The sequence below is a fragment of the Ambystoma mexicanum genome, chromosome 9 (assembly GCF_040938575.1).
Source record: "Ambystoma mexicanum isolate Mex_15411 chromosome 9, UKY_AmexF1_1, whole genome shotgun sequence".
Taxonomy (NCBI): Eukaryota; Metazoa; Chordata; class Amphibia; order Caudata; family Ambystomatidae; genus Ambystoma; species Ambystoma mexicanum.
Genome location: NC_090931.1, coordinates 555572704 through 555591122, shown reverse-complemented (window position 1 = coordinate 555591122; position 18419 = coordinate 555572704). Strand labels below are relative to the sequence as shown.

Here is an 18419-nt window from a genome sequence, read left to right as displayed (position 1 = left end):
ATAAAAGTTGTAGATACACGTTCCTCTGCCACAAGGAAAAAAATTGAAATGAGTCCACCTGTTATTTCCTCACAGGTTCAAATCAACCGCGTGCTGGATACACGCGAACCAAGTACACGCAGCCAGGACAGCCGCGCTTGAAGAGTTCCAGCGTCCACATGTGATTTTGCACGCAAACCAAGTACACACAGCCAGGCCATCCGCGCTTGAAGAGTTCCAGCGTCCGTGTGGGATTTTACACGCGAATCAAGTACACGCAGCCAGGACAGCCGCTTGAAGAGTTCCAGCGTCCACATGTGATTTTGCACGCAAACCAAGTACACACAGCCAGGCCATCCGCGCTTGAAGAGTTCCAGCGTCCGCGTGGGATTGAAAGTGGAAACTTGCACGCGGACAGGAAAACAGCATACAAATGAAACAGGAAGCCGCGTGTGAGAAGACACGCTAACAAAACCTGCTGAAGGCAGATGCAGGAGATTGCGTGTGAAGGAAACACGTCGATGAAGGCCAAGGAAGCAGCTGACGGGATGCGAGGAAGCAGATGAAAAGTTCAGCTACCAAGACGCCAAAAATGTTCAATCAGAAGCAGCGAGCCACGTATCCACGCTGCTTATGAACGTTCTGCCGTAAAACACGTGACTATCCTGAATCACGTGAATTCAACAACGTGAATAATGCAGACGTCGTTTTCCTGGTAATATATCAAACAACCTCCATCTCAAATAAAACAGTCTAGCAGTTCTATGAGCATAACCCATTCAGCGTACAGACGGAGTTCCAGATGCAGAGGTAAAATGTCCAGCATGCATGACAGTTGCATAACAAAGGAATTTGTCATAGTTGTGTACAAAAGGACACTAAAATACAAAGGATTACAGTAATTATGTACAGGTGTCATTATAAATGACAGAAAAGTTTATGCAGAGAGGTAATGTCAGACATTTAGATGGGGCCCTGATCCTTGGCTCTAAGCCAGATCAAGGTATTGCGCCTGCATTTGGGGAATGTTGGTCAGCTCTCAGTGGTGGAGGGAGGACGTTCCAGTGCTGTGCCGCCATAACAGGGAAACTCTCCTCCCGGCCTTTTTCAGTTTATATCTGGGGACGACCAGGCAGGATGCATTCTCTGTTCTAGTAGGGCGTTCTGAGGTTCTCCTGATGATTCTATCAGAGAGGTAGCTAGGGGCAGCTTTGGTGAGACACTTATGTGTTAGCGAGACGGTTTTGATGAAGATTTTGTCTTTAATAGATAACCATTAATTTTGTCTCCTTAGTTCTGAGATATGATCTCTCCTGGGAATGCTGTGTGCTGCTCTGAGGGCATTATTTTAGAGGATTTGGATTTTGTTGATAGTGTGCTTGCTGGCACCCAGACATAATGCATTGCAATAATCCATCTTGGAGAGTATGAGGGCTCTGCTAGAGTAGTGCAACTGTGTTTTGAAAGAAACGGTTTGCATGCTCTGATCAGCCTGCAGGTGTATGCTGTGGCCGAGGCCATAGCGTTTACCTGTTTGCCAAGGGTGAGAGTGGAATCTATGTAAAAGTCGAAGGTTTTGACCTCTTTGACCACTTGGATGTGGTTGCCATCAATGTTAAATGAGGTGTACTTGGGGTTGAGTTTGTTCAGGTTAGGGGGGTAGCGAGAATGATAATCTCAGTTTTATCGTCATTCAAGCATAGGCCTTGGGCGGCCATCCATGCTTGGATGACGAGATACATTTTATTTACGAGTGCAGTGTCCTTGTCATAGACTCCAGTGAATGGAATGAGGATCTGGGTGTCACCTGCATAATTTGTGTAGACGACACCCAGATGGTCTAGATCATCGAACAATGGTTTCGTGAATATATTGTACATTGTTGGCGCGACGCAGGAACCCTGCGGCACGCCACAAGTGATCGGGATAGGATCCGCAGCTGCGGAAGGTGAAAAGACTCTTATGGTCCTGTTATTTAAGAAGGATTTGATCCATGCTATAGCGTCTTGTGAAAAGTGGGCTGCTGAGTCAAGGTGTTTACAAAGCACTTTGTGATCCACCAGATCGAAAGCAGCAAAAAGATCAAGGAGAAGTAGCAAGGCTATTTTGCCCTTGTCTTTCTGTTCGTCGATTTGGGCTTTAAGATTGGAATGGATGGGTCTAGAGATTGTTTTTTTTAGGCGGGGTAAGACCCAAGACTCCTTTAGATTATTTGGGACGGTGCCAGAGGTGAAGGAGGCATCGATTAGTTTGGCTATGAAGGGTGCCAAGTCTCTGGCGGCATCTTTGATGATCTGGGATGGGCAACTATCTCCCTTACAGTTTGATGGTTTGAGAGATAAGATAATTTTTTCTACCTCACGAATAGAAACTCGTGCAAATCTGAATTGTTGTGGTAGATTGGTCGAGGCCGTCTTTATGTTCTCATGACTATCTAGGTTGGGTAAATTTGCTCTTTTGTCAGCAATCTTATTATATGAAGAAGAGCAATTTTATTAGAGAGGGCAGTCTGAATGTTGGTGCACCATAGTTTATCCTTTGCTTTACGCACCATAGTTTATCCTTTGCTTTAGACAATCGTCTGTGGGTTGTATGGGGGCCTCCAAATCCTTTAGGATAACAGAATTCCTTAGTATTTGAACTGGCTTGGTGAATCCTATTGTTATAAGTTTCCTGCTTGGTGCAAATCATTTCCTTTTTCCATTGGGCAGAATGTTAATCAGGTTGGTTTTGTTTTCCTCTGTAGGTGAGTGTCTCCATAAGAATTCAAGTTTTCTCTTATCGGATCTCATTGATTTGAGATGGGGGGTGAACCAGGTGTTCAGGTGAGCTCCTGGTTTGCTTTTACATAGTTTTTGAAGGGGGGCAATGATGTCCAAGTCTCTGGTCATGGTGGCATTATACACGTCTATTAATGTGTCGGGGTCAGATGATGCTGGCAGTGAGTTGAGAGTGGGGAGAATATGTGTCCACCGTAATGTTTTTTTTGTTTCTGGTTAGGGTAGGAGGGGCTATAGAATTCACCTTATTAGATGTGGGATTGGCATGCGATGGTGAAGGACAGAAGGAAGTGATCAGTGTATAGTTGAGGAGTGATGGCAGTTAAAGCTGTATTACAGTTGAAATCTGCCACCCAGTCCAGGGTTCTACCTTGATCATGGGTAGGCTGGGTAAACTCTTTGGATAAAATCCAGTTCAGTGAGCACATTGACTACAGCTAAAGCTTGTTGGTCACTGGGGTTGTTGAAGCCCAGGTTGAAATCTCCCAACAATAATATTTGCGAGGAGGCTTTAGAGTAGTCCGCTAAGATTATGGATATATCTTCCTCGAAGGAGCCAATAGGCCCTGGAGGTCTGTAGATAAGATGTGCTGTCAGCGTATGGGAGTCAGAGATAGGTATTTTGATAGTGAGTAGTTCGCAGGAATTAACCACTGGTGAAGGAGCGATTCTCATGGCAAGGCTGGACCTGGCAATAACTGCATGGCATTAGCTCTGTCAGCTCTGAAGATGGTATGTTTGTAAGGGACTGCTAATAGGATGGGTGTAGCCAAGATTCTGTTATTGCTCGGAAATCGTAATCAGCTGCCTGGATCAGGTCAGCTATCTCAGTAGCATGAGCCACCAGAGATCTGGCGTTACTTAAGGCGCCCTTAATATTAGATTTGTTTATATTTTGAAGGATGGTGGTGGGGGGTTTGTCCTGACTGACTTTAAGGTGTGGCTTAGTAATGGGAGCACGATAATGTAGTTTATTAATGGTGCTACTACTAGTCGTTGTGGTGTTAGTAGGAGGGGAGATATTATTTGACTTCCTGGAGTATGTTCTGGCAGCATTGTCTTTCACTGTATGCGGACTAAGTTTCTGCGTAAATCTGCTTTGGTGTTCGTAGATTCTAGGTAGCCTAGCACGGAGTCTGAGATTTCTCGCTGCGGTGGAACACGGGAGGTTGGGACTGGTTAGTAGTGTGTTCGTGTTGGGCTTCAGTGAGGGTAGGAGTGATGCAGGTTTGATGCCCGATCTCTGTGCCTTTAAACTTGCGATGGTTGGGTAGAAGTGTGGTGCAGTCGTGGGAAGGGTACCCACAACTGGCAGATAGAGCTATCGCTAGTATGGCAAACAGTAGGTATGGCAGCCAGTACCGGTAAGTGGCGGCATACATAGTGCACGTATAGGTGCCGCTGTAGGTAGATTGGGACACAGTGAATAGGCAGGAGTTAAGCAGTAGTGCACAGTGCATGGGGCCCACGACCGTACAAGGTCCAATATAGTCGGTGAGAGGTCATGGACTGTCACTAGGTCAACTGCTCAATTTGGACAATATTGAGTAGTACAATGCAGCAAAACCTGTGAGCCAAACGGGGAGTCCTCTTCCCATTCAAGCAGGCATTATGTGAACATGTAGCAAACCAAATTTGAACTAATCTTACTTCTCTGCAAAACACTATGTACTTGAATTACATTACATTTTATGCATATGGTTCTAGTAATGTACATTCAAATAGGGCAATAATCAATGTATTCATGTCATTTGCTTGAATTTACTGGATCATAGAGCAGCAGATGTTTAATCAAAGTGATCACAAATTATTTAATATTTTTCTTTAAAATTAAACTTATTCACCTGATGTTCTACCTCCTGCAGCAGCGATTCCAGAAGCTCTGTCTCTTGTGTTAATGATTTCTTCTGATCTGAAATATAAACAAAGAATTCTAAGAAGAAACACCACTCATTAAAAGCTCATATAAATCTGCAGCTCGTCTATTTATATAAACATGACAGATACATACATCCACATTATGTGTGCATGTGAGTCCAATTAGAGTTCCACGTATATTTTGTTAATTCTCTACACCTTAAAAAAAACAGCAATTCAAAGTGTGTTTTTTTTAATTTTAAGAAAATAGACCTCTCTAACAAAGTTAGTAGAATCCGGCCATTTAAAGAATTTCACTTTTTTCCCCCAACAGTAGGATGGGATGGGTTTGCAGCTTCAGGGAATTGCTTTCTGGGTAATTCACCTTAAGTTTTCAAGATGGCCATACATGCCAGTATTCATACAAAATGTATCCCCAAACAGAAATGCTATTTTCTAACAGGAATATGGTTGGGAAATTGTCTTTCAAATATTAAACTCAATTCTCTGCCTAAACAACACACATCCTAAGACATTTTACTAAAGTGCAACACACTTTTTAAGCATCAGAAAAAATACAAGAAAGCCAATAAAGGTGTTTGAAAAAGAATGGCCTGGAAACCTTTTCAAACCCAGGAATCTCCTTTATTATGTTGCTCAAGAAAGCTATTCAATTTTCATCTGCAAAACTGAAGGGTGATAGCTCTAAGGTTTTAACTCGCTCATAACCATAGGCTTTGGTCTGGGCAACCCTCCAGATAATCGTTTTTCAGCCTGAATGCAAAAAAGTATATGCAAATTAGACAGGTCCAAACTGCAAGGTCTCATCCCTTCACAAGACCAAATTCAACCCCAAACATGTTTCAGGCTCATTGGTGCAGTGTAGCTTACGTCCCTAGGTCCAGCAAGCTTGGAACCCACATCAGAGGATACCAGTCCCACTCAAGGTGACGATACAAAACTGAAGGATGACTGCAAGGTTTTAAATCAATATTAACCACAGCTATCGATCAGGACAACCCTCCAGCCCACCGTTCGCCAGCCTGCAAAGGCATTCTAGAAGGCAAAAGACCATACGGCAAAGGAAGCAGGGTATGCATTTGACCTCAAGCATTCTTTGTAGGTGCAATTGAGGCTTGTCACACAGATTTAGAGCCTCCTTGTTCAGATCTGCTTGAAAGGTGGGCCTCGGTTTGTCAGCCTATAGTCCAAATAGCTGCCAAAACACCAGTCTCAGCTGGCTGTGGTCACAGAATATTTTAGTGCCGAAACTCCATGACCCCAGAAATCCATTTCTACAGCACCATCGTAGATGAGGGATATTTCTCCTCTAGTTCAGAGTCTGCAGTGGGTATTTCTGGTGTATAGGAAATACAGGATGTTAATAAGAGGTGTGTACATCCGCCCCCAGCCCTCCCCAAAGGGTGATAGGCCTGTCATTATCCCAGAAATCTATCCTGAAGTTATGGAATATGCTTCAGGTGGATTGCTCACTTACCAGTTAGATGGAGCCACAGGCTCCAAGGGGAGGGATCAAAGGCAGAGCATTGTGGTACTGAGGTGGTGGAGGCAGGGGTGGCAAGAAGGTGCTTGAGCCCGGAGTCAGAGGATAGCTTCCCCCAATAGAAGGGGCTGCCTAGAATATGCCACTGCAATTGGCAGAACCAAATCTGGCAATGACAAAGTAAAAGTAGAGGTGGGAATGGACCCTTATGAATTTGCCTGCCTCTACTCTCCGCCCTCTGCAACTTATCCAGAACAGGACTGCGAGACTTGTCCTTGGCCTCAAGCCCAGGGACTGTATCTCTCCAGGATTGAAATCTCTGCACTGGCTCCCAGTGGCTGCGAGGATTAAGTTCAAAACCCTCTGCATTGTACACAAGGCCTTCTGGGGTCTGGGACCGAAACACCTTCAACTCCCTCTACCTAAATATCTCTCTTCTCGAGCTCTTCGCTCATCTGCCTCCAACTCCCTTAGGGTCAGTCGCTTCTCCAAGCAACGAGTTGGTGGCAGATTACTCTCTTCAGCAGGGCCTCTCTATGGAACAGCCTTCCTGCATCCCTGAAACTTGAGGAGAACCATCTCCGGTTCCGGAAACACCTCAAAACCTTCCTCTTTGCTTCTGCTTTCTCTCCTCCTCTCCCTTGCTGAATTCCTGACCGAAATTGCACTGGCTACCTGGCCACCCTTTTGATCTCTGGCCCAGGCCCCGTCAATTACCCACCTGCACTGCATCCCTGGCAACCCCTGCACTTGGGGACCTTTTTCTGTATCCCTTCAGTCCCCCCTTCTAGCACTTGCGTCTGCACTTCCTTGCACTTGCCACTAGCTGGCTATTTGTGTCATATTTATTCCACTTCCCATGTACTGCACTTCCCCTCTCCCTTCCCCCTTCGAACTTTTCCATTTTCCCCCCTGCCCTTGCATTTGCGCGATCTGAATGACACCTGGCCTAGTAGGATCGTTGTTTGTCCTCCCATTGTCCCCCTTGCCTTGTCGCGCCTTGAAACACTCGTGTATAGGTGCGTTATAAATGCCATATCTTATCATATCAGTTAACAACCAATTCACTTGGGGATGTGGACATGAACTACTTGGAAATCAAATGCCTCAAAAACCACAAAGGGCTAAGGGCTTTTAGTTTTTGAAAAATAGAGCTTCATTACTGTCCAAATAGAGGTCTAAAATTAATGAATTCTTGTAGTGACAAGAAGCAACATCCTGGGATAAGAAAAAGTCCCACAGGATATCCATCAAGTTGTAGAGAAATACATTTGGAAGATTAGTAACAACTGCTGAAAAGAACAAAGATATATGTTTAGAATGCAAACATATTTGAGGTGTTTCAACAATGAACACATGTTTTTACAACAGGCTCAACTCAATGAAAGGAGTTACCGTTTTGGAAATCTAAATTCCCCTGTGAATGGAACACATGATTTATCACCAAGAATTATATATATGTTACTTGCTATATGAATGTGAATTTGTTTTTAGCTATCACAAATTGTTTATGTTATATATGATGAAATATTGAAGAATAAATGTAACTTTTTATGCAGCGGGAATACTGAGGATCAGTGCTGCATTTAGTCCTTATCTGCACAGATGTTATAGGTGACACCATATCTGCACACTAGAGGGAGGGGTAGCTGTATACACTGTTCTTTATATGTAATTCTCTGTCATTAATTATCAACCCCCCCCCCCCCGGCTACAAAAAGTTAGGGCCAACCCTGGTTTCTTTAAGAATCTGAAAGAAAGCAGGCATTGCAAAAATCGCACAAGAGCCACTTTGGCAAAAAACAAAGTACTCTTTGGCAAGAGTACTTTGGTAAAAAAACATGCTTGCAGGAGAAACCGCTCTTAAAGCCCTGCCTGATGGCCATTTGGAAAAACAGGGCAAAATACGTGTGCCCGAGAATACATTTGTGCTGTTTGAATGAGTGCCTGCCCTTCCAGACGATGGAAGACGACTGGTGGTTGGGGAAAGGGACATGGGAGTGACGGGATCCAATGTGTTATGTTATTTTCATTTATAAAGCGCATGTATGCCGAAGCATCCTGGCAATATGAGGAGTACAACAGGATTTAAAAGGCAAATATCATGATATTTAAAACAAGTTGGTCCTTAGAGCGTGCTGGAAGTCAAAATTATTATTTGTGGTGCCAAGAGAGAATGAGATGGAATTCCTTAATTTGGTTGCTGCCACTGACAAGTATCGACCACCTACCCGCTCAAATCGTTAGCGAGGTACCGGGAGGAGGCATGCACCCCGAGAGTGAAGCAAACGGGATAGTTGGGAGGGGCGGAATTGTTCATGCAGATACTCTGCCCTTAGGCCATAAAAGGCCACATGAGCCACTGAGAGTGACTTAAACTGTACCCGTTGCAATACATGTAGCCAGTGAAGTGAGCAGAGAATCAGCAAAACTGTACCCGTTGCAATACAGGTAGCCAGTGAAGTGAGCAGAGAATCAGCAAGATATGGGAACCATATGGAGTACATGTGCGGCAAGGGTCTGAAGTAACTGTAGACGGCGAAATAAGTAGATGGGCTGAGCGAGAAATAAAGAATTACAATAGTCTAACCAACTATGGAGCACAGAAGCAGTCACCAAGGGACGAAAAAGAGCTGGGAGAAATGGTAAGACTTTATGCAGGATTTTAAGTTGAAAGAACCCAACCTTACAGACCGCACCCACCTGGGACCAAATGGATCGAGAGGAGGAGAATTTGAATCCCAAATTCCTTATCTCAAGCACAGGTGTGGGTCAGGGACCAAGGGGCAGGAACCAAGCTCAGAAGGCCGAGAACCAAGCTGAGAGAGGAAGATGAATAGAATGAGGACTGTGGGGGGAGGTGGGTACACCACCAGCACCTCAGTCTTATCCCGGTTGAGTTTCAGCCAATTGTTGCTCATCCACCTACCCACTGCCAGGCAGCTCCTAAACTGAGACACTGTGTCTGGCTGGCCGGAGTCCAGCCAGATGATGATTTGAGTGTCAGCAGCAAAGGAGTAACACCTGAAGTGTTGGAGCGGATGAGCAGAACAAGAGGCTGAATGCAGATGCTAAACAATGCGGGGGACAAGGCAGTGCCCTGGGGGACCACACAAAGTAAAGAAGTGGAAGCAGAAGAGAAGGAGGAAAGTGTTAAGTGTCTAGCTTTGGTCCGTCAGGAAAGAAGCAAACCAGGAGAGGACCTGTCCCGAGGGGCCGGCCAGGGCAAGGCGATGCAAACAGCACAAGATGGTCTGCTATGTTGAATGCCGCTGAGAGATCTAGCAAAATCAAGGCAGCCCCCCACACCCGATCAGCCAACCGGGCCAGGTCATCACAGACAAAGACAACCTTCTCAACTTTCCTATTCACAGGCTCCTACAGCTGCCCGGGCTCCCTTGCCGACTATTCCCACCTTGGCTACCTTGCCTCCTACCGACCTCACCACCTCCCTCACAACTCCCCTTTGTCGCTTTCACCTGTACAGGCTCCCTTGCCTACTCGCACTACACCGACCACCTCATCGTCCTCTTCCACCCTGCTGCCCTGACCACCCATTGCTGCCGCATCTGGAGCTCTGTTGCCTCCTGCTGCCTCTTCCACACTGGCTCCCTTGCCATCTTCCACTATCCTGGCTCCCTTGCCTGCAGCCTCCTCACTGACACCCTTGTCATCCTTGCCTCCTCTGCCTCCTCCTAACTATCTCTCAGGCACTCTTGGCGCTTACAGGCAACTTGCTCTATGTTGCCGCACTAAACTCTTGCTCTGCTGTCAAGTACTCCTCTGACATCTGCCACATCCTTGAACTCCTCGACCTTGATGTTCTTGCTCTTCCCGAGACATGGTTTAAGTACAGCTCTAGCACAAGTTTTAAAACACTCCTCCCTGAAGTCTACAAGATCCTTTCCATGCCCAGGCCCAACAGGCCAGGAGGTGGTGTAGCCTTGGTCTTTCCTGAGTGGATCCCTGTTTCCATTAATTTTACTCCTCGTTTGAATGCCTGGTCTGCAGGTACTCTCTCTCGCCCGTTGCCTCTCTTACTCTGGCCACCTTCAACCTGCAGCTGGCGCAGTCCACCCTCTTCCTCTCAGAATGGGCTGACCTGGCCTCTTCTCTCCCCTCCTCTTCCCAACTCTTCCTGCTGGGGGATCTTAACATCCACCTTGACTCTTTGCACTCTTCAGGAACTTTCTCTTTCCATTCTACCCTATGGTCCAACGCACACTGCTGGCCACACCTTGGATGCTCTCATCTCACAGACATCCCACACTCTATTCCTCTCACTACCTCACTCTCATGGACTGATCATTCTCTTCTCTCTTCTCACTTGAAGCTCTCTTCTCCTTTAGCAATGGCACACCCTACACCACCTCCTGCCTTCAAGGTCATCCGACCCATGAAAAGAGCGTCAGTGCCTGCCTTTGCCCCCACCTACTCTCATGATTCTACTCCTGCGGCTGACTCCCACCCTGATCCAGCCCTCTCCAACTTCCACCGTTCCATCTCCAACACTCTTGACATTCTTGCACCGTCATGAGGGTACGACTGAAGCCTGCCAAATAGTGCAACTCTTGGTACGACTCCGATCTGGCTGCCCTTAAACGCAAGCACAGAGCAGCGGAACAGAAATGGGGATCTTCAGGTGCACCCTGTGACAAACTGGCCTGCCATCTTCTTCAAAGGCAATATAGACTCTGCATCTGCTCCAAGAGAAGAGTCTACATTCAAGCCTGCATCTCTGCGACATCTAACACAGCCAAACTTTTCAAAGTCTGCATGAAACTGACCAAACCTACTGCTGCCCCCATCCTCTACTGCACCCACGCTGGCCCTTTGCTCAGCCCTGGCTGCACATTTCACCACCAAAACACAGGACATCCTGTCCTCTCTCGCTCTCCCTCTTCTGATTTCCCCCCCCCCCCCTCCTGGACCAACATCTTTTGGGGCAGCCCCCTCGGCCGCCCCCACACATCCCCCTCTTTTCCCCTCCCTCCCCCCTGTCACACCTAATGAGGTCTCTAGACAAGTGCGGTCTATGAAAGCCTCTTCCAAACAGATGGACCCCTGCCCCTCCAAAACCATCAAGGACAATATTGACACTCTAGCCCCAGCCTTGAGCGACTTCTGCAATATCTTTTGCCACTGGAGTTTTCCCCTCTCCTCTCAAGCACCCTGTGTACCCCTCTGCCGACTCATCTATGCCAGCAAACTGTCGCCTGATCTCCATCCCCCATTACTGGGAAAACTCCTGGAGAAGCTGGCTATCATTCAATTTACCCTCCACACTGAATCGGTTGGTTGTTTCCATGACCATCAGACAAGCTTTAGAGCATCCAGAGACACAGAAACTGCTCTTCTGTACATCCGTGAAGACCTGCTCTCAAATCTTGACTAAATCTCCCTCTGTCCTTATTCTTCTCGACCGCTCTTCTGCTTTCGACACAGTAAACCACAATATTCTGAACACCCATCTCCGTGATACCCTGGACATCATAGATTAGGTCCTGGCATGGCTTGCCTCCTTTCTCTCTGACCGGCCCTGCCAGGTGGACCTTCGGTCCTTTCTCTCCTCTAACACTCTCTCCACTTGTGGTGTGTCCCTGGGATCTAACCTATGCCCTTGGTTCTTCAATATCCACATGGCCCCCTTGCTCCACATCATCTCTACCTTTACCTCTAATTTTCAGTGTTATGCAGATGACACGCAACTCTCCTTCAGGCTACCCTTGGTCTCTTCCGCCTCCTTGCTCATTGACTGTCACCCGCAATACAGTGCGCCTAACAATCTCTGCCTGAACGCTAGTAAGACAGAGATCGTACGCATTGGGACCCCTGCTCCTGCTTTCCCACTTTCATACTGGCCGGCCTCCCTTGGCCCTGCGCCCTCACCTACCAATGAGGCAAAAAATCTAGGTGTGATCTTCAACTCCACTCTCTCCTTCTCTTCTTAATCTTCGACATCTCCAAAAAGTCCCAATACCAACTGCACCTCCTCAGAGGTATTCTACCTTTCCTCGCTTTCCCCTCAGAGGCTCACCACCTTGAGAGTCCTGGTTCTCTCTAGGCTGGACTATTGCAAGACCCTCTTTCTTAATCTTCCTACTTCTACTCTCCGTCCTCTACAACTCATCCAGAACAGAACCGCAAGACTTATCCATGGCGTCAAGCTCAGGGACAGCATCTCTCCAACGCTGAAATCCCTCCACTGGCTCTCCATGGCTGCAAGGATCACGTTCAAGACCCTCTGCATAGGCTTTCTGGGGCCCGCACTATCTACAATGCTCTTCCTAAATACTTTCCCTATAGAGTCCTCCGCTCATCCTCCTCCAACTCTCTGCGGGAGAGCCACTTTCACAAACAGATTTGGGGGTAGAACTTTATCCCCTGGAGGTGCCTCCCCCTGGAACAGCTTGCCTGCCTCTCTCCATCGTGAGCACCTTAAGTTCCGGAAACTCCTCAAGACCTTGCTCTTCTCTTCCTCCTCCTCCTCCTCCTCTCTCCCGCTTCCCTGCTAACCTCAGTTCTTTTTCTCTCCTTCTCCTCCCTAACTGTTCACTTTTTGCTGACTGGGTGCCTGGTTCACCTCCAGAGCCTTACACGTCCCAGGTCCTCCTGCCAGTCTTTTGCACTTGCTTCTGGGACGCAGCACTATGTCCGGCCTTAATGCATGTTCATGCTTACACTCCGTGAGCGGGACAACCTCTCTGCACTTAACTCAGGGCACTGCTGGACTGGACATGTTTGTTCCCCCACCCTCTCCTCCTTGCACCTCCGTCTGTATGCATGCATGACCTAAAAGTATTAGGACTAGGTAGTTTGTCCTGTCCCCCCCCCACCCTTTTGTGTCCCCATCCCTAGCTTGCAACAACTTTAACACTTCATGAACTTGCACTAGGAGAAATGCTGTCAGGCCTAGTATGCTAGTTTTTCTGTTTGATCATTCGGAAACTTCAAGGCCTAAGAATGATTACCGTATTCCCTTTTTCCCTTTCCGCCTTGAAGCGATGTGAAGCACTCCACCTGTGTATAAGCGCTGTATAAATAAGCAATTACACGCACACTCTCCGTACCCCGACCAGGGCGAAAGCCAGATTGAAAAGGATTAAGAAAGAGTGTTCTAGAAAAGGGGGAAACCAAGGATTCCAGCAGCTTCATGAAGAACGGGAGGAGTGTGTTGGGATGAAAATTGGCAGGTAGAGAGGGGTCAAGAGACGGTGTTTTGAAAGTGAAATCACTACCGATTGCTTGAGCTCGATGGGAATAGTGCCTAAAATGCAGTAGTTGTGGATTGCTTATGTGACCCAAACTAGAATGTGGGGCATAATTTCCTTTAGAATCCTCAGAGGGACTGCATCGGAAGGCGACGCAGATTTAAGTCGCCTAGTGGCAGCTTCAACGTCCTCAGTAGAAAAGACAGTAAAAGTAGACCATTGTCATGCAGACGAAGGAATAGAGGTAACAATGCCCATTAGATCAGTGCAGATGCCAGACAAGTGTATCTGATCACAGATGCTACTGACCTTAGCTGAAAAAAAACTAGAGAGATCGTCTCAAAAGGCCCGGAGAGTGAGTGAAATTAGATGTATGTGGTGTAGAAGATAATGTTCGTACCAGAGAGAATAACTCTGTTGGATGTTTAAGAGCTTTTTCCACCCTCTGAGTGTAGAAGGCACATTTAGCAAGATGAATAGCTTGATGGCAAGACTTGGATGCCTGCAGAAAGCCTATCTTATCATAGGAAAAGGCGCAAACGTGGATAACAAGGAATTACTTGCAAATGCCAAGTCCAGTGTATTTATGAGTGAGTGGGTAGGATCATTGATAAGATGTTTAAAGCCCAGGTCCCTCATTGCCTCGAAAAATTGCTTTACAGAAAGGGAAATAGGAGAGTTAAATGTGAGGTTGAAATCACCTACAAATTTTAAATTGGGAAATGTCAGTTCTAAATATGCGGCCAGCTCCAGGAATCAGACACAAAAGGAGGTATTGGCTCCAGGAGGACGATAGACCACCAGGATATGGCGGCTGGGGTCTGGAGAACTGGTACACTAATGATACCAAGCACTGTTTTATAAATGACAGCAATACCTCTGCCAGGGTGGGCTGACACTCGGTCCAAATGGACAATGTTATTTGATTTAGGTAAGGATATGACCCACGGACGGGCCCGAGGAGTCTCTCACCAGATTTCAGTAATACAAATTACAGCAGGGGCTAAATCTATAAGGAGATTGTGACAAAATGCAGAATGCGATACCAGAGAGCAAGCGTTTAGGGGTAACCCCTTAAGAGTGTCGGATGTTTTTTTCAGTGAGGGTGGCGGGCAGTCAATGTTCAGCAGGGCTGTATTAGGAGGTGCTAGTGCTAAGAGATCTTTCCGAGTACAGGTTATAGTAGTAAGAGTATTATGGCAAAGGACCCAGGGCACGGACGAGCACAGACTGGCACAGACAGGCTTAATTTAGGCACAACTTCAATGCGCTGAGAATGTGCCTGGGCGCCAATCCGACCGTCCGCTGCACTCCTGTGTCAGAGTATCAATAAAAAGGCACATGATATTGCAGAGGGTGGTCCCGGCCAGCTGCATGTAGGCAGCATGGAAAGACTGTCACCAAGTGTGCAGGCATGTCAGTGTAGGAGAGAAAAGCAGGTCCCCCTTTGTAGAGTGTTTTGTGGATTTTTAAGAGAGTTTGCGCAATCCCAAAGTAGGGAAGGTATGGGGGAGGGTTAATCTGTGTGATGCAGTCAGCATGTATGATATGATATGATAAGGCATTTGTAACGCGCCTATACACAAGTGTTTCAAGGCGCGACGAGTCAGGGAGGGGGGAACAAGGGGAAGACAGACAACGATCCTACTAGGCCAGGTGTCATTCAGATCGCGCAAGTGGAGGGGGAGGGGAGAGGTGCATGGGGAAGGGGAGGGGGGGGAAGTGCAGTACAAGGTAAGTAGAATAAATAAATAAAAGGGCCAGCTGGTGGCAAGTGCAAGGTAAGTGCAGAACAAGTGCTAGGAAGGGGGGGCTGTAGGGATACAGAGACAGTCCCGCAGTGCAGGGGTTGCCAGGGAGGCAGTGCAAGTGGAGAGTGGCTGGGCCCAGGACCGAGGTCGGTGAGAGTGGCCCAGTTGCAGATTCAGTGCAGTTTCAGCGAAGAATTAGCAGGGGAGAGGGAGAGAGAAAGCAGAAGCAAAGAGGAAGGCTTTGAGGTGCTTCCGGAACCGGAGATGGTTCTCCTCAAGTTTCAGGGGGGCAGGAAGGCTGTTCCAGAGGGAGGCCCCTGCCGCGGAGAGAGATCTACCCCCAGCTCGTTGCTTCGAGAAGCGGCTGACCCCGAGGGAGTTGGAGACGGATCAGCGAAGGGCTCGGGAAGGAGGATATTTAGGAAGAGAGAGTTGAAGGTATTTAGGCCCCAGGCCCAAGAAGGCCTTGTGGACAATGCAGAAATGTGTATACAGAAATGCTGTGCAGATATGTACATTTCTGGGCATTGCCGTTCTGTAGGTGTTTGAATTTGTGTGAGGGAGTTGTATGCTCTGTGTGTGGGAAGACTGTCACTAGTTGTGAGGGTTTTTGGGTACATCACCATTTTACGTGTGGAACAGACTGGAGCAAGAGGGAGGAAGCGGTACAGCTTTCTAAATTTATTTTGAACACAGAAAGGTGCTGGATCCTGCAGCCTACTTCACACAGCTCAGTCAGGAACAAACAGATACAATCCCATTGCAGTTGCAGATGGGGAAATGCACCCAGCAACAAGATGCTTTTGAGCTTCATTAAAGAATCTGGAGTGTGATGATTCCAGCAGATCCCTCACTGAACCCCTGCCTAAAGTCTCCTCCCAGGTGGCCAGGGAATGGCAGACGCTTCCTGATCCTGACATTGGGGGTGGTGTACTGCGGGAGGATCACCTGGGAGGTGAGAGGCCAGCGTGGTGAGGAGATTCGTGGGATGAGACATAGTATTTATCCTTGAAAGGGAAGAACCTTTTAAAAAGGTACTAAGACATGTAATGGCTTCTTATCTTTATGATGTATCTGACCCACACATTAAGTCTGTGGATGCGTGTAAAGCTGGTGTTACATTTTTACATACCCCAAGGAATGAGAGACCACTTAAGACTTCCAAGGTAAAAAATCTACCTTACTCCCAGAGGTAGAGTGACAGGAAAACTATAAATAAATAATGCAAACTGCCTTCCTCTTTTCAAGTAAACTCTGATGATTTTCCTTAAATACATTTAGGAGAAATACATCTACGTTTAAAAATAGGAAGCTGATGAGAAAACCCAATTTTGCTGTTAGGGACTACAAGTCCCATAGTTCCCCCAAGTACTGGGACAAGGAAGAGTGCTCCAGAGCAATGTTGCAGGAGTAGTCCGCTTGTTCAGCCTAATGACCCACACCTGAGGGTGGCAGAGCGGTTTAAAAGGCCACTTCAGGTGCAGGTCACTGGATGGAGCTACAGCTGGAGAGGTTGCAGCAGTAGCAGCAGAAGCAGAGCACAGTGTTGGCAATCCAAGCAGAAGTGGGCAAAATAAAGGTATGCAGCGACTTTGAGCAAGCAGATTTCAGCTGCCTGTCCAGAGAGGGTCCTGGTCCCCCAAAATCTAAAGTGGAGAGGTTGCGCAGCAGAAACCGTGAAGGAAGACTCTTTTCCCCATGTGAAACTGGTTGCGCAGAGGGCGTAGCTGAAAGCTTGCCGGAGACCGTGTCTGAAAGAAGGTGTATGGCAGAGAGTCCTAGGAGCAAGGCAAGCTCCATGACAGCAACAAAGACACTTTCACAGAGGAAGGGTGTAAGTCCATCAGAAGCCGAGCATGCGAAGGGAGCAAGACAGAAGCCGGTGAGTTACCGAGCGTTCTGGTTCCCTAGCGCGAACATAGGCAGGCAACTGTATCCAAGCAGAATCACTCGCATATGAGTGAAAGCTATATTATACCATCTGTTAATTGTCAGACAATGAGAAGTCTGAACGGTAGCACTCGCGTATAAGTAAACTGCTGTGAAAGTAAATATTAAAACCTCTGAGAAAAGACAAAAGAATTGGTTGCGTGTGCCTAAAAGGGATTCTGAGGTCAAGTTTAAACTAAGAATCAATTGTGAAGCAGTTGAAAACAATGTAACACTGAAGAAGTGACTGAACACTTATTTGTGAGTTCAGGGAACAAGCATTGCCCAAGCCAAGGGTGAATCAAGTATTTCCCCAAAGCCAAAGAGTGGTGCAAGCATTGGCAGAGCCAAGAGTTGGTCCAACAAGAGACTAAAAACACGGCATAAGTTAAACTACTCTGGGTGGCAGGAAGTAAAGAGGTGAATGCAAGGCGGTAAAAAGGTGAAGCTTGTTGATGGTGATGATTCCCTAAAGGTTGGTGTAACTCACATTGCCAAAGCCACAAGAGGGAAGGTATAATTCTATCCTTAAGGACATTTTGGGTAGTTGATCCTGCAGAAGACAAGCGTTGTTAATGTAGGTATGCTATGCTATGTAAACAAACCAGAACAAGAGATCACAGAGACACCGGAAACAGATTATTTCAAAGCAAAATGCATCTTTATTTTGTGCATTGTAAAATGTCACTAATTACTGACAAGCAGCAAAAGCAATCACTCTCTAGCATATGAGAGCTTCAGTAATCCCAACCCTCCCGGATTCTCTCTAGCTGATGCTCTACTCCCACACAGCCAGCTCTCTAGCCCTAAGACTGTGATAAGACTGCTCCCTTCTCTCTCAACCTCTGTGAGACAGCCTCCTAAACCTGAACCTACTGCATCTCTCTAAATCTACTGAACAGAGCAGCACGGTTATACAGAAGAATTGTAGTGCTGTGACGCATTTACATTTCTATGGCTACGTGTGCGCATTCTATAATTTCAGCATAGCAAGCATAATAGTACTGTACTAGTTCACAGTGACATGTCTCTACATTATTCTAAGAACAGCACATTCCTGTCTCTTCTCACAGCGAGACAGACTCATGCAGAAACATTTCTCCGCAACCAGCAAGGTTGTCTATAACAGTCTGCCAAGAATCACTTTGTTATGAAAACATCTACACTGTTTTCGGCATTTCTTTCCGTCCACAGCTAAAACCTAATTCATGTGGACAGAAACACAAAGCAGATATCTAGCACCTAGAAACACACTACAATGTGCTATACATGACAAGTGTACACAATTGCATGGTTCTCAGCAAATATTGAACCATGATAGCTTAGAACTAAACTATAGTGCTTAAACATGGCCTATAATAAATGGATGCAAAATGAATGCATGAATTAGTGGATGGATTAGCTCATG

The 18419-nt window shown here is 46.7% G+C and overlaps 1 protein-coding gene across 5 annotated transcripts in view; it reads right to left on the bottom strand.

Annotated features, from left to right (window-relative positions):
* Nucleotides 1-18419, bottom strand: part of TRIM37 (tripartite motif containing 37) — a 1981866-nt gene that overhangs the window by 1243991 nt on the left and 719456 nt on the right. For all 5 annotated transcript variants that reach the window (XM_069615157.1, XM_069615154.1, XM_069615156.1 and 2 more), the window contains one exon: nt 4604-4671. In XM_069615157.1, coding sequence (XP_069471258.1) covers nt 4604-4671 — 68 coding nt within the window. The remainder of the gene's footprint in view (nt 1-4603; nt 4672-18419) is intronic.